Genomic DNA, 21,370 nt, shown 5'->3' on the forward strand with positions numbered 1-21,370 from the left:
CATGATTTATGCTAAGATTTATTATTATGACAATCACCATTTAATGCTCGTTATTATATCACTGTTTACTGATCATGATTGTTGCTATTATGTTTTTTACTTATTATGTAATTGTTTAATATTGTTTAATATACGTATATTTTTCTTGTTTTTTCCTTTGATCTAATTGTAATTGTGGTTGTAATATTGATTCTCTTTCCTTTTTTTATGTTCTGCTCATATATAAAAAATAAAATTGTATTTATATATACATAAATACATATATATATATACATACATACATATATATATATACATATATATATATATACACACATATATATATACACACACACACACGCGCGCGCGTGTGTGTGGGGGGGTTCAAATTGTGTACCTGCAGCTGGTTTGCTTTCCATACAAGCGCACAGCGGACATCATAAATGCATGTTTCTTCTTAAAGAAAAACACAACAGAAAACTTGTGCATGCATGAAAAGGGGAAGAACAAAAGGGTGTCCACTGGCCAACGTCTGTTTTGGACTCATGGCTCGGGACTGATGTTCAAGTACTTTGTTTGAGTTTGTTCCTTTTTAGGTTCTTTGGTCATACAAGCCAGCCCGGGAAGTGAGTGCTTCTGACTCATGGGGAGACTCCCAGAATTGCTAAAGACCATTTTAACAAAAAAAGAACTTCTCTGAAATAAAAATCAGGAGGCAGTTAATTTTGAATGTGAAATCATAGCATCATCCACTGAAATCAGTAGGTGGCAGGATTATGACAAATGACACCAACCTTCACTTAGCACAGTGGGATTTTGATGGTGGCTAGCAGTGTAACACTCTTTATTCAGTGCATTTCAGGTGTTTGGGGGCCTGTACGTGCATCTGTGTGACGGCTCTATAAGATATAGCAGTATTATCTGTCCTTAGTAATGCTACATCTGCTGTGGGCAAATTGCTATAAGTAATGTTTAGCCCAAATGCAACTTCTGGTTTTGTCTGAATTCCATCCCTGCACAAAGGAAGATTGACTGGGATTTGGTCTAATGTCTGGAATAATGTCCAGCTCATTCATCTGCTACTCTGGTTTGGCATATTTGTCATAGCATCTGGATTGACAAACTAGTGTTTTTTTTCTTGATGGGCAAACTCCAAGTTAGAAGCTGTGGCTGGAAATGGGGTTGCACATTATGACTTGGGCCTGCCACGCATCAGTGTCGGGTTCAAATTGATGTACCTTTGGGGAGGTGTTGTAGCTCTTCCAGAAAGTGTAGCACTGTGACTTGAAATGGACTTCATAAATCTGGAAGAAATAGAAAGCTAAGCAGTTGTAAGCCATTCTCATTTGAAAGCTCAAAGCATGGTGAGATATGATTTATGAAAAGTTTATGCTTACATTGCTTTGGTCTGTTGCTATCTGTATGTGAAAAAACTACTTAGAATATAGTCCTTGGGCTATTATTTGGATGATAACCATTGGCAAGAATCTTTTTCCAGGCAGGGAGGCTTCTGTAAACTAGAAGAGATCTGGTTCTCCAGTTGGTTCATTTTTTAATCCAAAGCCACTACGCCAATAATTTTTAAGGAAATTTTCTTGCAAGGCTGATGTATACCAGAGTTTGCCAGCATCTATCTTAAACTAATGGGAAGAGACAATTGGGATGTGGGAATGTGTTAATCTCTAGCTGTTCAAGGGCAGGTTATTTTCTACCTTAGGTTTCTAGGTGGGTTGAATTGTTCCCATTTAAGAGTACAGAGCTTGGAGTAGATAGGGTGCTATAGGTTGAGGAAGCAGCCTTACCATTATGGGAGCTCTGCTATTGTCACTTGATTTAAAACAGTCATAGTCAGTTTCAATGATGAGGTTTTAGTTTCAACACTGACGTGAAGGTATCTGCACATATTTGTGCTGAATAACAAATAACAGCTTTGTTGCATTAGCTCAAAGCCATAGCAAAACAATAAAAACCACAAACAAATAAAACAGTGCAATTCCAGTATATGTATTGGGAAGAACGGCCTATAAACCAAGTGAATAAATAAAGTAAAATCCGTAAAATACCCAGTAGAAGATTAAAATACATAAAAGCAATTTTAAACACAGTCTTTATAGGCTTAAAAAAAGGACAATAGTTTGCTGTTGCTTTAATAATGAGAAATGATCCAGGATAAACCAGTGAACTATTAACTGACCAAACTTGGATGAAAGGATTTTACTGAATCGTTATAACCTGGGCCACAAACTTTGCCATTTATCTCTATCTGCAGGTAATATAGCCAGTTTGTTCTGGTTTAACTTTCCTGAGCACCGTGGTAAAAGATTTCCCAAGATATCTGTCTGTACTGAATAAAGCAGTGCTTTTGAAGAACAAGCCACATGTTTTTAGATAATGCTCATTCAGCATGTATCCTCTTGGCATTTTCTTATGCCGGAGAGAATGCCTCTTCTAAGATGGCATTTATCACCATGCATCACTTTTTCAAGAATTAAATATGGGGGGGGGGGGGGGGGGGGGGTTTGGTGAGGGGATCTGTTATCCTGTTAAGGGGCTTGCTGTTTCCAAGCCAGCAGAAGAGATTTTGAATTCATTTAATTGAAAGCCACAGACCTGTTAAGTGATGAATTCTAGCAAAAATAGAGACGGATAAGGAGTTACAACAAATACAACAAAGCTGTAATAAAGCTATAGTGTAATCAAACCTGTAATAAAGCTATAGTGTAATGAATGCAAAATCCACCAATAATTTTATTTCACAATACAGAGCAAACTACACATTATTCATGTCCCATATTCATCAGTATTTTACCTTAAGTCTTATTATACAATAACATCAATGACTGAAAAGTCCTTTGCATGGCAGTCATTGCTCTAATATTGACCATGACTCTCTTCTGCAGATTTGAACATCCTGCAATGAGTTAACTTGTGAGATGTTAGCATCTGCAGAGGATATTTATGTTCAGTATTAGAGCAGTGACTATAATGCAAAGGACTTTTTAATCATAAGAACATACGAACATAAGAACTAGCCTGCTGGATCAGACACGAGTCCATCTAGTCCAGCACCCTGCTACTTGCAGTGGCCCACCAGGTGCCTTTGGGAGCTCACATGCAGGATGTGAAAGCAATGGCCTGCTGCTGCTGCTGCTCCTGAGCACCTGGTGTATACATAGTCATTGAGTATGTTGTATACATGACATGTAGTTTGCTCTGCATCATGTATAAAATTATGAAAGGATTGTACGTGTATATGGGTCACATTGTGGGTCACATTCACTACACTATAGACCAGTTACGGCTTTGTTGAATTTGAGTGATGCATTCTGAATAAATGCCATCTTGGATTCCATTTCCCATGCCAGTGTTTCTCTTGCTCAGAGCATTCTCTTTATATTTCCCTCCTCTTCTTTTACCAGGTTCCACTGGAGGATCGCACCATCTTCTCTGGAAATCTTTTCCAGTACATAGAAGAAAACAAGAAGTGGAGAAACCGCTACAGCGTTGTGCCACACAATTATGGGCTGGTGCTCTATGAAAACAAACTGGTGAGCCACCCTGTCCTTATGAACCAAGGGCACATTGTGCTTGCTGGTGGGGAGAGGAGAGAATCTGTGTCCCAAGAGGTGCCACCTTATCAGGAACCCAGTAGCTATGGTATTTGAGTGCTTGTTGAGTTCTCTTGTGTTTCTAAAGAGGCCTCCAGTGATAGCTGCTCAAAGAGATCCTCCTGTGAGTGTGTAGTGCTTGGAGTGCATACTTGGGAAGAAGTGTGCTTTGATCTCTCAAGTGCAGTCATTTGACCTGGCTGGCAGCACAGGGTGGAAGGCAGACTGGCAGCATCTAACTTAGTTTTTTTCCTGTTAAATTACCCATTTTTGAAGGCTGGTGCTCACCAAATCTGCAGTGGTGCATGTGCAGGACCAACCTAAGGTTTTCAGGCATCCTAGGCAAACTCTGGCATCTCCCCATTCAATAGAGAGGAAAGGGAACGTCTAGGATGAGTATTTTACTTAGTAGGCATTCAAAATGAACACTACAAATTACACATTGGTGTGTTCTTGAAAAGCCCTCCATATTCCATCATGTCTGCTATGGAAGGCCCAGGTCAGTTCTCAAAGCCATGTCATTCTCAACTGGCCTTCATGCCAGTAGAAGAGGCCCCTGTATCCTTTTTGGTATCCCTCAAAATCTGGCACCCTTGGCAAACACTGAGGTTTTCCTCATGGCTAGATCAGCTCTGTGGCCCACATCCAGTTCCTACCGTGTTTCCCCGAAAATAAGACAGCGTCGTATATTAATTTTTGCTCAAAAAGATGCGCCATGTCTTACTTTCAGGGGATGTCTTCTTTTTCTGTGTTCTGTTCGTCGGGCACGCTTCCAAACAAAAACTTTGCTATGTCTTACTTTCGGGGGATGCCTTATATTTCGCACTTCAGCAAGACCTCTACTGCGTCTTATTTTCAGGGGATGTCTTATATTCGGGGAAACAGGGTATCATCTCCAGGCCAATGGATAATAGGCAGTGAGATGGAGGAAGCCATCTTGGGTGTCTGTAGGAGAGCTGCTGTCAGTTGTAACCTTTTGAGATAGGTGATCAGTGGCATGATGGGACTCGATAGACACTCCTTGGAAAGAACGTAGGTGTTAATTCAGGCTATGAATTCAGCATACAGGGATAACTTGTGCAAGGCCCAGATTTCATTGGAACAGAGAATCTGAGGCCTGGGTCCTGCCGCTCTGCTAAGCAAAGTTTGAAGGCTTCCTACAACTGTAGATGGCCCTGTGTTTGGGTTACTGTCATAGGTGTGAATTTTACTTTTAATAAAACCATGAAGCAACCTGTGTGGACTTTCCCCTCTTCTCCAGGCCTACGAGAGGGGTCTGCAGCCCCGAATTCTAGTCAACAGTGCCGGTTACAAAGTTTTGACCTCTGTGGAGCAGTATCTGGACCTGATCAACAATAGCCTGCCAGGTCAGTGCACTTCTGAGTCTTTCAGATTATTGTGGTCCACTGGTTACAGCTGGGAAAGTGCCTTGCGTTGACTGTAAAGCTACTGCAAAACCTCCATGAAGCAGCTGCTGAAAATACTTCTTTCTAGGCAGAAGTTAGCGGAGCAAACTTGTTGCTGCAGATTCTAGATTTCTTTCTTTTCTGCTGAGAGTTGGTTTATGATTTCCCAAAGGTCTCCTTTTCTCAGCATCTCACAATCCAAATGAACTTTTTTCATGTCTGGTTCTCTGGAAGCAGATTTTAGAACTGACACAGAGGAGTGTTGGTGGAGAGGATAGCTGTGGGGTTCATTTGCAGTTGCATTTGTGTAGATCCTGGTGGTTTGAATGTGTCACTCATCTCAGAAACCATAGTGAGGTGAGGGACGGGGGCAGATCTGGTCGTAGAGAAGCTAGCCAGGAACAGCAAGTTTCCACTTGAAGTGAGATTCCCTCTTTAGGAGAGAGCCCTGAGATGGGAAGTGGTTGAAGCTGTTTAGCTAATCCAGGGGTAGGGAACCTGCGGCTCGAGAGCCGCATGTGGCTCTTCTGACCTTGCACTGTGGCTCCACGAGCCGAGCCACCGGCCCCATCCTTGCCTGCCCTGCAGGCAGCAGGGCGGGCACACCAACTGCCCACGGTCGGCTGGGCTGTGCCACGGGCTTCCCCTCGCTTCCGCCCTGCTGAAGTGGGGTGGCTTTCCGGGCGGGCTGGCGCAAGAAGCCGAGCCAGGCCGGTTTCACTCCTTGCCCTGCAGGCTCTGCAGGCAGGCAGGCAGGCGCATCCACGCGCCTTCCTCAGAATGTGAGCTGGAGTAAAAGGTTAAAAAACCTCTATACATATAGTGTTATCTCTTTATTTTAAAATGTCAAAATATTTAGTGGAGAAGGGCTCTTCGAGCAAGGGACAGACTTTTAGTTTAGTATTTTTTTCTCCTGACGTTTCGCCTGCATCTGTGGCTGGCATCTTCAGAGGATCAATCACAGATGCAGGCGAAACGTCAGGAGAGAATGCTGCTAGAACACGGCCATACAGCCCGGAAACCACACAGCACCCAAGTGATTCCGGCCGTGAAAGCCTTCGACAATACAATTATTTGCGGCTCCAAGTGTTTTCTTTTCCCATGGAAAACGGGTCCAAATGGCTCTTTGAGTGTTAAAGGTTCCCTACCCCTGAGCTAAACCAACGAGTAGAACAGGGGGAGAGGGGGCAGATTGATGTGTTAGTTAAAGGTTGGAACAGCTGGCCATAATGCTGCTTCTGATCCTGACCTCAAGCCTGGTCAGTGTGGCAAAGCACACACTTCTGTATTCCCAGCTGCTGTCTTGACAGTCGCAGCCCTTGGGTGCAGAAGGGATCTCCCTCTCTTGCAGATGTTTACGTGTCTTTCAGGAAGCAGCTGTCTCCTGTCACCTCACATGGAAAATGGCTGGGTCAGGCCAGGATTGTATTTGTTGAACTTATATTCCCCATCCCTACTCCCTGCCCTAACCCCCCCACCACCACTTGTACCATGTCTGTGTGAGTTGCGATCTCGCAATCTTCAGCAAAGCTCCCTCACCCGCTCCTGTTGCAATGTGTGTATCTATCAGACCATAAGCTTTCCAGATGTTTCTGCTCTTTTCTTGTGTCTCCTGGAAACTTGCCATTGACAGTGAAAATCAGATGGTTTGCACATCTGCACGTCTCCTGGCACATGGCAGATGGCTCTTTGTCTCTCCTGTTGTGGAAACGGGCCAGCAGCTTGTCACTGTAAAATGCTGCCGAGTCTCTCACACCCGTGGCTTCGGGTCTTTCAAAGTTTTGCTCAGTTTTCCCTTTCTGCATGAGGGACTGCTTTAATAGGAGCAGCAGTGGTGTAGGAGGTTAAGAGCTTGTGTATCTAATCTGGAGGATTGATTCTCCGCTCTGCCGCCTGAGCTGTGGAGGCTTATCTGGGGAATTCAGATTAGCCTGTATACTCCCACACACGCCAGCTGGGTGACCTTGGGCTAGTCACAGTTTCTCGGAGCTCTCTCAGCCCCGCCCACCTCACAGGGTGTTTGTTGTGAGGGGGGAAGGGCAAGGAGATTGTAAGCCCCTTTGAGTCTCCTACAGGAGAGAAAGGGGAGATATAAATCCAAACTCCTCCTCCTCCTCCTCCTCCTCCTCCTCCTCTTCTTCTTCTTCTTCTTCTTCTTCTTCTTCTTCTTCTTCTTCTTCTTCTAATATTGATTTGATGAAAATCTATATTTCTGGATGATGCTTCCTAACCGTACAAGCTCCAAGCAGTGACTCATGCAGTGAGGCAACAAGCAGCCCCTTTTAAGAGCTGGCGGTCATGTTACATTGAGAATTATTGACTGATTCCTTCGGGTTCTTTGATATGGCAGAATTGCTTGTCCTTTGAGTCAACTGCCTTATCGCATTGCTGCATGAGTTGCTGCCCTTGACTGGTTTTCTAAAGGAGTGACATGCAGAGATGCAACTGCTAGCCTCTTTAGAGGCTAAGCCATCCTGTTAACCTGAACATCAGGAGAGATTATACCAAGATGCCGCAGGAGTAGCCACTGACTGTCTGTGGAATGATGCGAAGTCAACCCAGTGAATCATTCTGAGAGACAACGGGCAGCCTCAGTGGAGAGGGTGCTTTGGTGCTATAGTCAAGCTTTGTTTTGTTGCCTTTTCCAGAACAGTCTGAATTGCATGCTTTGAAAATGAGAAGAAAGTGTTTGAAATTATGACAGGTGTTGTTTTTCCACCTCCTGCTGATCACTCTTTAACTCTTCTTCAGGTCCTGTGCCCAAATCTGGCAATTCTGCCATACTGAAGTGCCCCACCCAGTTCCCGCTCATCCTCTGGCACCCTTATGCCCGACACTACTACTTCTGTGTGATGACCGGCAAGGAACATGAGAAATGGCGGGCTGTTTTCCAGGACTGTGTGCGCCACTGCAACAACGGTATGTGTAGCATGGAGTCCCCTCCTTGTGAAGCCTGTGTTGGACTTCCATTTGCTCTCCCTTGTCTGTGTTAAGGGACTGTGTATTGTGGGAGCCTCCATGTGAAACATCTCTGGAGGGAGGGCATGTGCTTTCCTTTAGACCTCTGGGCTGAAAAACAAACTGCTATTAACTCTAGACTGAGGGCTGCACTCTATTCCACTCTATCGTACATTGGTCAGACCTCACCTAGAATACTGTGTCCAGTTCGGGGCATCCCAGTTCCTGAAGGATATTGGCAAGTTGAAATGAGTCCAGAGGAGGGCAACCAAAATGGTCAAAGGTCTGGATTCCATGACCTTAGGAAGCTAGGTGTGTTATAGTCTGGAGAAGAGAAGGTTAAGGGGTGACAGGACAGCCATGTTAAAATATTTGAAGGGATGTCTTGTTGAAGATGGAGCAAGCTTGTTTTTTTGATGCTTCAGAGACTAGAACATGGAGTAATGGATGCAAGCATCAAGAAAAGAGGTTCCACCTTAACATTAGGAAGAGCCAGCGTGGTATAGTGGTGAAGTGCAGATACACTCTAATCTAGAGAACTAGGTTTAATTCCCTGCTCTGCCACTTGAGCTGTGGAGGCTTATCTGGTGGACTAGATTAGCCTGTACACTCCAACACATGCCAGCTGCGTGACCTTCAGAGCTCTTTCAGCCCCACCTACCTCAGGTGTTTGTTGCGAGGGGGGAAGGAAAAGGAGATTGTCAGCCCCTTTGAGTCTCCTAAAGGACAGAAAGAAGGGATATAAATCCAACTCTTCTTCTCCTTAAACTTTCCAGGGCAAGGGCTGTTCAACAGAGGAATATGCTGCCTTGGGGGATAGTGGAGTCTCCTTCTTTGGAAGTTTTTTAATAGAGGCTCAGTGGCCATCTGTCAGGAGTGCTTTGATTATGTATTCCTGCATGGCTGCATGGCTGGGGGTTGTTGGCCCTTGTGGTCTCTTCCTTGTGATTCTGTGATTCCAACTTTGAATTCTGCATTCACCGTATGTGCTTTGCAGCTGTCCTGTGCCACTTTCATGCATAAAAAATCTAGGGAGCTGGTATGGTGTAGTGGTTATGAGGACAGACTGCGGCCTGGGAGGTCCCTGGTTCAAATCTCTCCTCCACCACAAATTCTCACCAGAAAGACTTGAGGAGACTCCATCTGTGTTATGGCAATGGCATTAGCCAGCCCAGCAGGGCTGTTACTATGGTAACTCACGTGAAGCTAATTGTGAAATACTCCAAAGATCTCAGTGACGTGCATGATGTTCCTGGTGAGCGGGGATTCAGGCCAAGTCTGAAGACACATACCCTGATGGTTCCAAGATGTAACATCCTTTGAAACAATGTGTCCCTAAGTTATTAAATTAACTAAAGTGGGAATTCAAATTGGGTCTTCCCCACCTCAGTCCATGGCTCTAACCACTAAAAAATGTTGCCTCTGTTTTAGAAGCTGGCCTTTAGATTTTTTTAAAAACAGAGAGCCAACATGGTTAAGAGCAGTAGACTCTAATGTGGAGAATGGTTTTGATTCCCCACTCCTCCACATGAGCCGTGATCGCTAATTTGGAGAACCCAGTTTATTTTCCCCGTTCTTTCCCAATGAAGCCTGCTGGGTGACCTTGGGCTAGTCACAGTTCTCTCAGAACTCTTTCAGCCCATGTACCTCACAAGGTGTCTTCTGTGGGGAGAGGAAGGGAAAGGAGTTTGTAAGCCCCCTTGAGACTCCTTACAGTTGAGAAAATCAGGGTATAAATCCATACTCTTCTTCTTCTCCTCTTCCACCTCCTTGCCCATGACACAATATGAGAAGAGTTGTGGGCTTAGAGCAGTGGTTCTCAACCTTCCTAATGCCCCGACCCTTTAATACAGTTCCTTGTGATGTGGTGACCCCCAACCCTAACATTTATCCATTTTACAGATGGAACCCAAAGGGGTTCCGACCCACAGGTTGAGAACCACTGACTTAGAGTTCCTTTTGCGACAACCACAGTGAGATCCAGCTACTCTTTAAAAAAAACCTCATATCGAAACAATTTCTGATGCTGCAAGTTGAGCATTCTTCCAGGCGGTGGTGGGGAGAGTCAAGCAGCTGATGAAGTGAGAAGATTTTCCCCTATGGCTGCCTCCCAAATTGGATGTGGGTTTGTGTTTAATCTGCCAGCTGCTTATTTTAAGGAACTGGTTTAGAAGGAGGCTGGACACTGGCCAAAGCAATTATTAGACATGGAGTCGCACCCCAGGTTTTCTTCTGCCAGCGGTTTGCATCATGCACCCGAAAGGTGGCCCAAAAGTGAAGTTAGCGTGTCGCCAGTATGATCTGTGTCCAAGGATTGACCGTGCTAATTCAGCAGGTGGTGCCAGATAAACAAGGAGGAGAGCCAATCCTGGCTTTAATTGCGCTGGACCAGATGGTGGGCAAGGTTGGGCAAGGTCAGCAGACGTGGCAAAATGTGTCTGCGAACACTGCGGCAAATGCCCGTGTCCTTCGTGTTTCCCTCTGTCTCAAGGAATGTTCCGGTTTAGTCCTGTGGTAGTAAATTGGCTGAGGGGAAAAACAGCAGGCGGGATGCTGTCTCCATTGGCTTAGCCAGGAGTCTGTTTAGCTCTGCTTGCACAGCCTCAGAGCTCACTGGGAATCCTGGAATAGGAGAGGAGCCCATCTGGATCATAGCAAAGATTCACAAAGTTCAGTGTCCTGTCTCCAAGGTGACCAGCCACAGATGCCTCAGGGAAGGCCACAAATGAGAAAGGAAGGCAACAGTACCCTGTGCTGTTTCCGTCCCCCCCCCTCCCCCCAATAACTGGTTGTTGGGGGTATACGGCCTTTGGTAGTTCCAGTTTGTCTAATCCCCTTCTAAGTCATCTGATGTCATGGTTGTCCCCATAACTTGTGGCAGTGAATTCCATAAGTTCTTTGTTGTGAGAAGATGTGTCCGCATTCGTCCAGCCCCCTCCCGCCACCCCAGTGAAGGCGATTTGTCCTAACCTCCTTTCATGTGGTGGCCGTGAGAATAGCAAGAACTGTGTCATAGGGAGGCTTGCCAGGGGCAAGTGGAACTTTTTATTTAAGTGGCATATTTGAACTCAACCTGGAGCATAACTTTTCCCCCAGCCTCTTGAAAACAGTCAGAATGTTCTGCTTACAGTTTACTACACCTGTAAAGTTTTTCCTGTACTTGCTTAATGATTGTGTTTCCCATTCTTGCCCTGATTCAGAAAGCGTTCCCATTGCATGCCTTGTAGACTAGGTGACTGTAGTAACAGAACTGTTTTAGGATTTCCTTCTCCACCCTGGACTTACCACCATACATACTCCCACGGGCATTCTACGGAGCCATGGTTGGCTGTATGTGTTCTCTCCTCCTCCATATTATCTTCACAACAACCCTGTGAGGTAGGTTAGGCTGAGAGAATATGGCTGAACCAAGGTGACTCAGTGAGCTTCATAGCTGAGTAGAAATTTGAACTCTGGTCTTCCCAAGCATTCTACAGTTTTTGCTCTGAACAGAGAAGAGCTTGATTCAAATTTCAACTGAGCTGTGAATTTCTCTGGGTGATCTCTCTCTCTCTCTCTGTGTGTGTGTGTGTGTGTGTGTGTGTGTGTGTGTGTGTCTTGTGGACTACCCCACATCACAGGGTGGTTGTGAGAATATAACTGCTTAATCCACAAGTTTGCCACCTCAATCTCCATAGATGAGAAAGGCTAGGCTACTGATGTGACTGGCCTTTTGTTGGGACTTTTGAGCATCTCCTATTAGCCACGTGATCCCTTTCTTTGCACCCAGTCCACCTTTTGTTTTTCTTTTGCACACACACAAAGATACTCCTAATCAATCTGAAGAATCTCCCTGCACAGTTAGCTCCTTTCCCTGAGCGAGCCCATTCTCCTGGAGGCGATATCGGGCATCCTGGATGGGTGATTTCCAACCTATGCTCAGGGAGGCAGGACTTAATTGATGTCACTTCCTGTGCTGGGTTGGAACCTCCCCTCGATCCCTTACAGTCTTCTTCTCCTGCTTCACAGCAGGAGTGCAGCTTAGTCTGGAGCTCCAAGCCCAAGCTTACTTTCTCCCTACTGGTTCTTGTCTCACTGTGAGTTCATACACTCTTCATATATATCTCCCATCCCTTCTTCCCTTCAGCCGCGATAGCACTGACTAATTGCTAGGTATGCTAGGCAATGCCGAAAGACTCCAGCGCGACCTTACCCCAGACTCGCCTCCTGGCAAGTCTGCAGTCAGAGACTGAGGGCTGCAACCCGTCCATGGGATCTGCAGGAGCCCAGCCAGCCAGAAGCCTCGGAGGAGGGCGGCCAAGTGGGTAGCTCCTCTAAGTCCCGCAGCCAAAGCTGCTTCCAAGGGAGGAGGGTAAGGGCATGCCGAAGCTCCCCGCCGACAAAGCGCCGGGAGCCTCCCCGCAGCCCAGAACAGAGGCTAGGTCAGGAGGCACCAACGCCCCACTCAGGGACGCTGGACAGCAAAGCCTGCACTGGCATCCCAGAGACTCAACGGAGTCAAGCTTTTGTTCTCAGTTTCGGACGCTTCTTTAGAAAGCCGCTAAACTGAGGGGGGGGGGGGGCGTGGGCCGCACTTCACACCAGCTGCCAGCAAGGCGCTGCATCGCCATTTTTCCTGAGGACTCCCTGCCTTCTCCTTACAGGCAAGATCCAGGGGGTAAGGGGGGAGGGAGGGCCTCCTCCCTGCTCTTCAGCCCCCAGCTCTGCTTGATCCTCCTCCACTGGACCAGTACTCTCCCAGAGGCACTAATGGGATTTTTTTAGAACAGCCATGAGGGGAGTGAGATCAGACAGCATGATAAGGGAGAAAAAAAAGCCAAACGGAAGTGAAAAAAGATCTCCCACCCCAAGAAGGGCTCACAGGCTCCAGGGACATCACTTCTAGTTCCTCATCCTTCTCCCACCCCACCCCTCCTGCCACCCCAGCCTATAGGGATCCCCTTAATCTCCCTGAGGAGGAGGGTACCAGTGAAGGGGAAATAGGGGACTCATCTGAGCATTTTTCTGAGCCTGAGGAGACCTGTGAGGAGCCCAATGAACAGTGCTAGGGACTTTAAAAAGAGGGACTCTTGCCTCTCTTATGGCTACAAGGGCCATCTCAGCCTTGGAGTTGTAAGATCCCTGTAGATGCTGGAGGACCCCGAGGGCCCTCCTCCACCTCTAAAAGTCAGTCAGTCATGCCCCTAAGGGGAAGAAGGGAATCCTCCCCAGTCTGGAGGAGAGGTTCTCCCTGCATTTCCTACCAGAATTCCTTTCAAAGGGAGGATTAAGAGAGAGTGGCTCTGCAATCTAGAGGCTAGTAAGAGCTAGTCCTTTTCCTTCCTCAAAGCCTTTTACGTGCCCTCCCTGGAGCATATCTGCTACAACATCATCAAACACTCCCCTGGTCGACGTTTCCCAGTCGTGTTTCCAGTCTGGCATGCCTCTGGCCACCAAGGGACGGGAAGGCAACCTGAAGGGACGCTTACAGATCGTAGGAGTTGATGTCTTTTCTCTAAACGGATCCACGATAGACTAGCTCCTATCCATCAGAGTTCTCAGCCCCATCTCCTCCACTCATGGCCAGGGGCCACTCATTGTGTGGGTTACGCTTCAGCCCCTTTCTTCTCTATGCTCCCTCTCCTGAAGCTCAAGGTCTCAGAGAGGGGTGTGAAAGGGTCATGAAGGCCGCCTCCTATTGGGCAGACTCCACCTTCTCCTACTGCTAACCTCACGGCTCCCAGTACTTGGCAAAATGCGTCAGAAGACACATGCTCTGCTAAAAGCATGGTCAGCCGACTTCCACCCAAACAATAGTAAGGTCGCTCTCCACCTTTGATTACTTCTGCTCCCGCCTCTCTTCGAAAAGAACCAGATGCTGTTCTAGTGGAAACCAAGGGCAACAAAAAATCCATGTTTTTCCTCCTAGATACGCCAGGGTCTGGATCTGTATCCTTCTTCCTCTTCAAACCATACACCTTTTCGTGACAATAAACGACACTTCTGCTATAGGGCTTCCAGAGATGGGTAAACGTTGGTTCCTCTGTAGCAACCCCAACAGCAACAGCAAACATTTCGCAGGACGCAAGCCACTTTCAACAGTTCCCTTTCTGGCCCCTACAATCGCTAGCAGGGCAGGAGGGAGCCAGACAATTCCTGTAGCATGGAGCAGGAAACCCGGCCAAATCCTGACCAATACCATCATGAGCACTACCAGTGGGAGGTCACTTGCAGCCACTTTCACTCATCAGTGGACAGGCGTACTCACGTGGACCACAGTGCATCAGGGAGGTGGTCAGCATCCGGTACCTCTCCTAGAATTTTTCCGCTTCTCCCAAAAATGCAGATTCCGCGACCTACCCTCTCCAATGCAATCTGGACAAACAAAAGAAAGAACCCAGGAGGTAATCCCGCTATCTCACTCCTGCATTCAAGCTAACGTAACCGTGCCTACCAATTCCTAGAACGCTCGGTATGGGCGGCTTCACTGCATTTTTTCACCGGGCCCCCAAGAGGGAACGGGCGGATTGGCGCAGCCATCCTCAACCTCCTCCGCTTATGTGAACAGATTCATCCGGCTTAAGCAGGTTCAAGATGGAAACCCCAGGTCCATCGAGAGGCACTGGGCCCAGGCGTAATGCATTTTGACCTCCTTGGACCTCAAATGGAGGCTCATCACTCTCCATTCCTATCAATCTTCTTACACAGAAGATTTCTTCACTTGCAGTGGACAAGACCACTTCACACTCTACAAATTTCTTCCATTTGATTCTACATAAGCACTCGAAGCTTTCGGGTCCCTCCTAGCCCCTATCAAGTGGCTCATCCTGGAACAGGGGCATCCATATTCAATCCTGCATTTCTTAGGACGTATATCTTAGCTGTGGTCATGATCCAAAGAGCAGGCCTTTACAGGGATCTGCAGCTGGTCATGCACACTCTTCTCAAGAAACACGGCTTCCTTTGTCAACCTACAGAAGAGCTCTCTGAACCCTTCCACTGGATGGAACACCTGGGGCAATCGCGGGATTACACCTCCCACAACCGCCTCTTTCTACATCCCACTCACCCAAGATAGCCAAAAATCCAGAAAACGGTCATCCCTTTCTTTCGACCTTTCTCAACAAAGCTCTCTCCTGCAACTGGCCAAACTGATGTGGGACTTTTCATTCATCAGGTGATAGACATGTTACAGTGGGCTGCAGGTTCCATGTCCCGGATGTTGCAGTTGTTCCTACTGGCCTCCTACTAGCTCCATCGGATCATGGACAGGTCCTTGCAGACCAACAAACAACTTCTCTGCTACAGCCTGCTCTGGTGGTCCAAGCGGAACCTCTCACGGGAAAGTCTACCTCTACCCATTATCGACCTAACTCTTTCATACAGACGACGCCAGCTCATGGGTTGGGGAGCCTCCCTTGCCAAGGGGACATTCTACATGCGACTTGGCCTGCTCCTCGGCCCGCCTAATGATCGTCATCTTAGAAATGAGGGCCATTCCTCCTGGCTCCTTCTCACTCACTTCCAGCCGCAGACTCCCAGAACTGCCATCATTCTAGTCAGAACCGATACAACATCTCCGCCAAGGCCCACATCAACAATCAGGGGCTCACGATCCCGCCAGCCTTCATCTGAAGCTTACAGCTATTCTATCCTGGGCGGAGATACACCTCCAGTCCCTTATGGCAGAACACATACAGGGCATTCTCAACATCGAGGGCGGACTTTGGCTCCAGCTCGACAGTCTCTAGTCGAGAGCAGAATGGCAACTACATCCCCTAATCTTCCTTCAGATAACACAGACACTAGGCCAGCTCCACCACGGACCTTCTTCGCTCTCCTCACAACTCCCAGCTGCCACTGCCATCACTTCCAGGCACTTCCACCCCCCAGGCACAGGGAATCAGATGCACTAATCCAGCCCATGGCCCAAAGTTGCTCACTCTCACTTAGCATTCCTCCAACCCCAGTTCCCACCAAACTCCTCAGAAAGATTTGGATGGAGGAAGCAGAGGTTATTCTAGTAGCACCGTGGCTCCAGACGTCCGTGGTTTTCTGGCTACAATCCTGCAACTGGCAACTCTCTCCTCGGGCTTCTGCCACTCACACCTAGCTACATGCTGTCACAAGGGCCAAAAGGCCACCTCCCAACTCCTCAAGGTGGAGCCTCAGCCTGACCGCTTCTGGCGCTTTTGGAACGCCAGGCCCTAAGGCAAAGAAGGGCTATTCTAACCAGGTCATGGCTAATGACTATCATTTTCCGCTTCCAGGAGGGCTCTCCCTCCACCACGCTGCATATATAATTCCCTATGGAGGGAACTTCGCTTCCTGGGCAGAGAGAAACTCACTGCAGACTCCACTACTGCCCTTCGGCCCCACAAATTCTTCTAGTACCTGCAGCAGGGATTTGACGAAGGTCTGAGGAGTTCAACTCTGAGGGAGAAGGTTAGCCGGGTCTCTCCCACCAGATGGGCAAAAAAATACAGGGACTGCCAGTGACCATTGTGACATCCTGGACATCTCTGAGGTTTCAAAGGAGTTCTCCTCAAAACAGCCCCGAGCATAATCATAGATTCCCTGCCTGGAGACTTAACACGGTCCTATCAGCTCCTTACTAGACTCCTTTTGAGCCTATCTTGTACATTAACCTCAAGTGGGTCTTCGAATGAAACTATTAGTATTCCTCATTGCCATCACTCACCTCAGCTAGGGAGGGGATATCAGGAGCTGTGGCTCTATCAATTAACTCAACAACTGTGCTTATTCCATAGGGACAGAGTAGCTCATGCTACTCTGACCCCACCTTCATTCCTTCCAAAGGTAGCTCAATACATTTCACCCCCAAACAGGGAGATCATAATCTCAAACGCTTTGCCCATCACTATCTCATACTCCAAAGGGAAAGACTTTACACCACTTAGATCGTTAGAAGGGGCACTCAAAGCTCTCATCATCCGTGATTCGTTCTATCAGGAAACACTGAGTCCCTCTTTATTAACGCCACTTCTAATATAGGCTATTGTGATGTCCAAAGTATCCCTCAGCTACACGCTTCAAAACCTGCATCGTGGAGGCATACAAAGCCTCTAACATTCCAGTCCCTCAGGGGATTACAAGCAGCCCACTCCACTTCAGGTCCTACAAGAATCCAACGCAGAGCGCTTAGGACTTTGTATCCCGCTTGAGGATATTTGTAGAGCTGGCCACGCGGTCTTCAGTTACGCCATTTATTAGACACTATAAGCTATTAATGACCATTTTCAGCTAAAGAGACAGCCTTTGGCAACCCGAAGTTTAGAACACATATTCGAGACTAGTTACCCACCCGTTACTGGGACACTGCTCGAGGTCCCATCCATGTGGATGCCCGACATCACTTCCAGGTGAGAACGGGTCCATTGGTACTCTCACCCTGAAGAGGCCTTCTCCTGATCTACGATGAGGGGCATCCTGGCTCTCCTGAAGTTACAGGCCCCATCTAAGCTTACACTGTTTGGAAAAAAGTTAAAAAGTTTAACTTAGCCTTAGAAAGTTAGCCTTTGGAGCTCCGTTTTCAAGACATTATACATTGTGTTCTTGTGTTATATGTTGCCTTAACCTGTTGTCATTCTCCTGTTAAGCACCTCCTGAGATCCTAAATTCTGCTATACTATTGCTACGCCAATCGAGACTGTGATCGAGGGGAGGTTCCAACCCAGCACAGGAAGTGACATCAATTGTCCTGCCTCCCCTGAGCATAGGGTTGAAATCACCCATCCAGGATGCCCCTCACTGGCCCAGGAGAAGGCCTCTTCTAGGTGAGTACCAATGGACCGCTTCAGACATTTAAACCTCAAGTGGTCTCCGCAATTGTAAACGTCTAGTATTCCTCATTACCATCACTACCTCAAGTGGGAGGATATCAAAGCTTCACAAGCTCTATCCGAATTAACTCCACAACTGTCATTATTCCTTAGGGACAAGAGTAGGTCAATATTACAGCCCACGCCTCTCATTCCAAAGGTAGCCACTACATTTCATCTCAAACAGGAGATCATAATCTCCAGCGTTTTGTCCCATCACCATCTCACCCAAAGCGTTAAAGACTTTGGCACCACTCTAGGCGTGCTAGGAAGGGCACTCCAAAAGCCTTCATCATCAAAGTACTGAAACTATCAGAAACCACTGAGTCCCTCTTTTATTAACGCCTCACGCCCTAATAGGTGAAACAGATGTCCAGAAGCATCCCTCAGCTACGCTCAAAACCTGCATCGTGGGAGGTGCATACAAAGCCTCTAACAGGCTTCCAGTCCCACTCAGGGATTACAGCCCACTCCACGCAGGAGTCGCCCGCCAACTCAGCGCCAGCGTTTAGGCGCCTTATCCGGCTTGGGAGGATATTTGTAGAAGCTGACCCACGTGGTCTCTCCAGTTACCGTCATTTATTAGACACTCATAAGCTACACACCATTACTCTCTAGCCAAAGAGACAGCCTTGGCACTCCGGGAAGCTTTAGAACACATATTAGGAGACTCAGTTTATCCCACCGAGTTCGCGGGACGCACTGCTGGGAGAGTCCATCCAGAGATGCACGATCTCGCCTCCAGGAGAAGCGGTCCATTGGTACTCCACTCCTGAAGAGGCTCCCTTCTCCTGACGGCCAGCATGATGAAATCCTTATCCTAACCCTGGAGCTATATAGTCTCCATTCTAGAGATTACACTGTTTTGGAAAAAAAGTTAAAAGTTTAACTTTAGCCTTTGTAGGAGTTAGCCCTTGGAGCTCCGTTTTTCATTATACACTTGTGTTCTGTGTTATATGTTGCCCTTAACTCTGTTGTCATTCTCCTGTTACACCTCGTGAGATCCTAAATTCTGCTATGCTTGCTTCGCCAATTCCAGATGAGACTGGGGATCGAGGGGAGGTTCCAACCCAGCACAGGAAGTGACATCAATTAAGTCCTGCCTCCCTGAGCATAGGTTGGAAATCACCCATCCAGGATGCCCTCATCGCCGTCCAGGAGAAGGCCTCTTCAGGGTGAGTACCAATGGACCGTTTCCTTGCCTTCCCCTAATCTGCTCTTCCAATTTAATCCAAGCTGTCAGGCCCTTTTGCTAATGCCTGCTTCCCTTTTTGCTTCCAATTTAACCCAAGCTTGCCAGTGCCCCCCCCCCCCTTTTCACCGTCTCTGTGTTCTACCTGGTGCATAACCTGCCTCTGTCTGTGCAGGCCTTGGGACCTTCTCAGACAACAGGGAACTCCTGTGTAGGCTGAGCCTTTTGCCAGGCCTGGGTTGGGACATTCCTTGGATGAGGGTGGCATTTGTATGTGCAGTGCCCCCACCTCCCCCCCCCCCGCATCCTGCTCCCTCCCTTGGCTGGTTTCCCTTTCTGGCCCTGTCTGGAATGTCTGGCGGGGGGGGGGGGGGTATTAAAATGGCTCACTGTGAAAAGGCTGTCTGCTGCCTTCCCTGTCCCTGGGTGGGTGGGTGGGAGACTCCCTCTGGAATTTCCTTCCCACCTTCAGTTGGACAAAGCCCTCCACCCCCCTGATAGTATTTGGCCTGTCATGTCCCTCTCCCCAGCAGCTGTAGGATTTGGGTGTGTTTCCTCTTCAGTGCCTCCCCCAACCTCCCCTAATTCCTGCCTTTGCCATGAAGGCTAATGAAACGCTTGGTTGAGATGGCTCCTTGCCACCTTTCTGATGGAGCCAGGCACTAAACCAGCTGTTGCGTAACTCAGGTCAAACGGCAGGTGTGTGAGGCTGATGAGACTAGTTCCAGGGTTGGCCTGCCTTGTTTTGCTTCCCTTGGGCGTTGGCTGTGAGAGAGAAACTTGGGTGCCTCGTCTGTGATGAAGAAAGGAGCGTTGGTGCCTCTCCTGACTTCAAACCCTACTGTTTTTTAGGGGAGGGGGACTATAGCTGGGGCTCACCCTTTAACATTCTGTGCCATGCATGGTATGCATGTGGAACTCATTGCACTAGATGTAACCATGGTCAAATGAATGAGTCAATGGATAATAAACTTGGTGAATCAGAACTTCCCGTGCAGGGGGCAATCTACCTTAGAATACTAGCTCCTGGGGTGCAGTAGCAAAGCAAAGTTTTGTGGGTGACCTGATGTTTGGCATCTGGACTAAGTGAACCTTTGGCTGTTGGATACCATGCACAGGTACAACTCACTCATGCATTACAGGTAGTCTTGCATCTTATCTGCGGGGGCTTTCCAGCATCTTGGCTGGAGCAGTTTTTCAGCCCATTTGAGGGGTTGATCAGTCTCCACTGGAGTCTTTTAGGGGCCAGGGAGAGAAGTCTGTCACAGGAATCCACTTTGGTGGGACTGTACCATCTCAGGAGGTTTGTGGAGGGATAGTGTCAGAGCAGTAGAGAAAGGATGCCCAGTGTCTCGACTACTCCATCTGTCTGACTCTCTAGTCAAGACCCCCTCTGAAGTCTGATATTAAGAGTTTGTGGACTGTGCTGCCAATTTATAGGAGAGAAATGGGCATGTGGATTTTGGAGCTGATCCGGCATTGGATGCCCACATTTTTCTCTGCCAAAATAGGAACCTTCTCCTAAAGAAACACTATTCCCCCCACCCCCTTTTGCACACTTTCCACTGATTGGCCAGAGCCTGGAAGCTGGAAGAAGGGATGATGAACTGAGAGGTGGATTCAAGAAAGACAATACACAAAATTTCATCCATCATGTGTGCAGAGTTCAGTTGCAACATCTGGAGCCTGCCTGGGAATCTTCATGGACTTCAAGGCCGATTAGCCTTGATGGCAGGGGCCGATGGGAATCGTAGTCCATGAACATCTGGGGCACCAGAGTTGGACACCCCTGCAATAGTATCATAACCCTAAGAATCCTGGTCACGTTCTGTGTTGTTCCTTCTTCCTGAGGAAGAGAGAAATTCACACTCTCCAGTGCCTCTGGCATCTCTTTGCCCAGAAGCGAACCCCAAACTGCCTCCTGTGCTCTTTAAGATTGTGTGTGTGTGTGTGTGTGTGTGTGTATTTTTTCTCTCTCCCTGGCACCTTGCCGAGAAGTCAAGAGTGCAGGGTGGCCCCCTTCTCCAAGGAGAGAATGTTCTTTGCCCACCTCCCCTCCTGATTTTCCGGTTCCACTGCGCTCACTGCCAACTCTGGGTTTGAATTGTTGGGTTGTGAAAGACAGAGCTGGAAAGGTCAGTGCCTCGTGTTTCTCATGACACGAGAGGAGTTGCCGTAGAGGAGGTCACGCCACTGTTGTAAGTCTCGCTGTTGCAACCTTCCTTGGTCTTCCCTGGCTCCCCTGCAAGACCTGGCAATTCCCTTCCTCCAAAAGAGGAAGGCCGCCTGCAGGAATCACTCTCTGTATTCCCGGAGCTTCCAGCCCTTTCCCTTCTTTGGGATTTGCTCTTGCTGTGAATCACTCGGGTGACCCTGAAGGCAGCAGACGCACAAAGCATGGTTCCT

General features: G+C 47.8%; 1 protein-coding gene across 1 annotated transcript in view; it reads left to right on the top strand.

Annotated features, from left to right (window-relative positions):
• Nucleotides 1-21,370, top strand: part of NIBAN2 (niban apoptosis regulator 2) — a 103,512-nt gene that overhangs the window by 66,776 nt on the left and 15,366 nt on the right. The window contains 3 exon segments of the mRNA XM_048512585.1: nt 3,399-3,527; nt 4,849-4,954; nt 7,745-7,912. Coding sequence (XP_048368542.1) covers nt 3,399-3,527; nt 4,849-4,954; nt 7,745-7,912 — 403 coding nt within the window.

This window comes from Sphaerodactylus townsendi, linkage group LG12, assembly GCF_021028975.2.
Source record: "Sphaerodactylus townsendi isolate TG3544 linkage group LG12, MPM_Stown_v2.3, whole genome shotgun sequence".
Taxonomy (NCBI): Eukaryota; Metazoa; Chordata; class Lepidosauria; order Squamata; family Sphaerodactylidae; genus Sphaerodactylus; species Sphaerodactylus townsendi.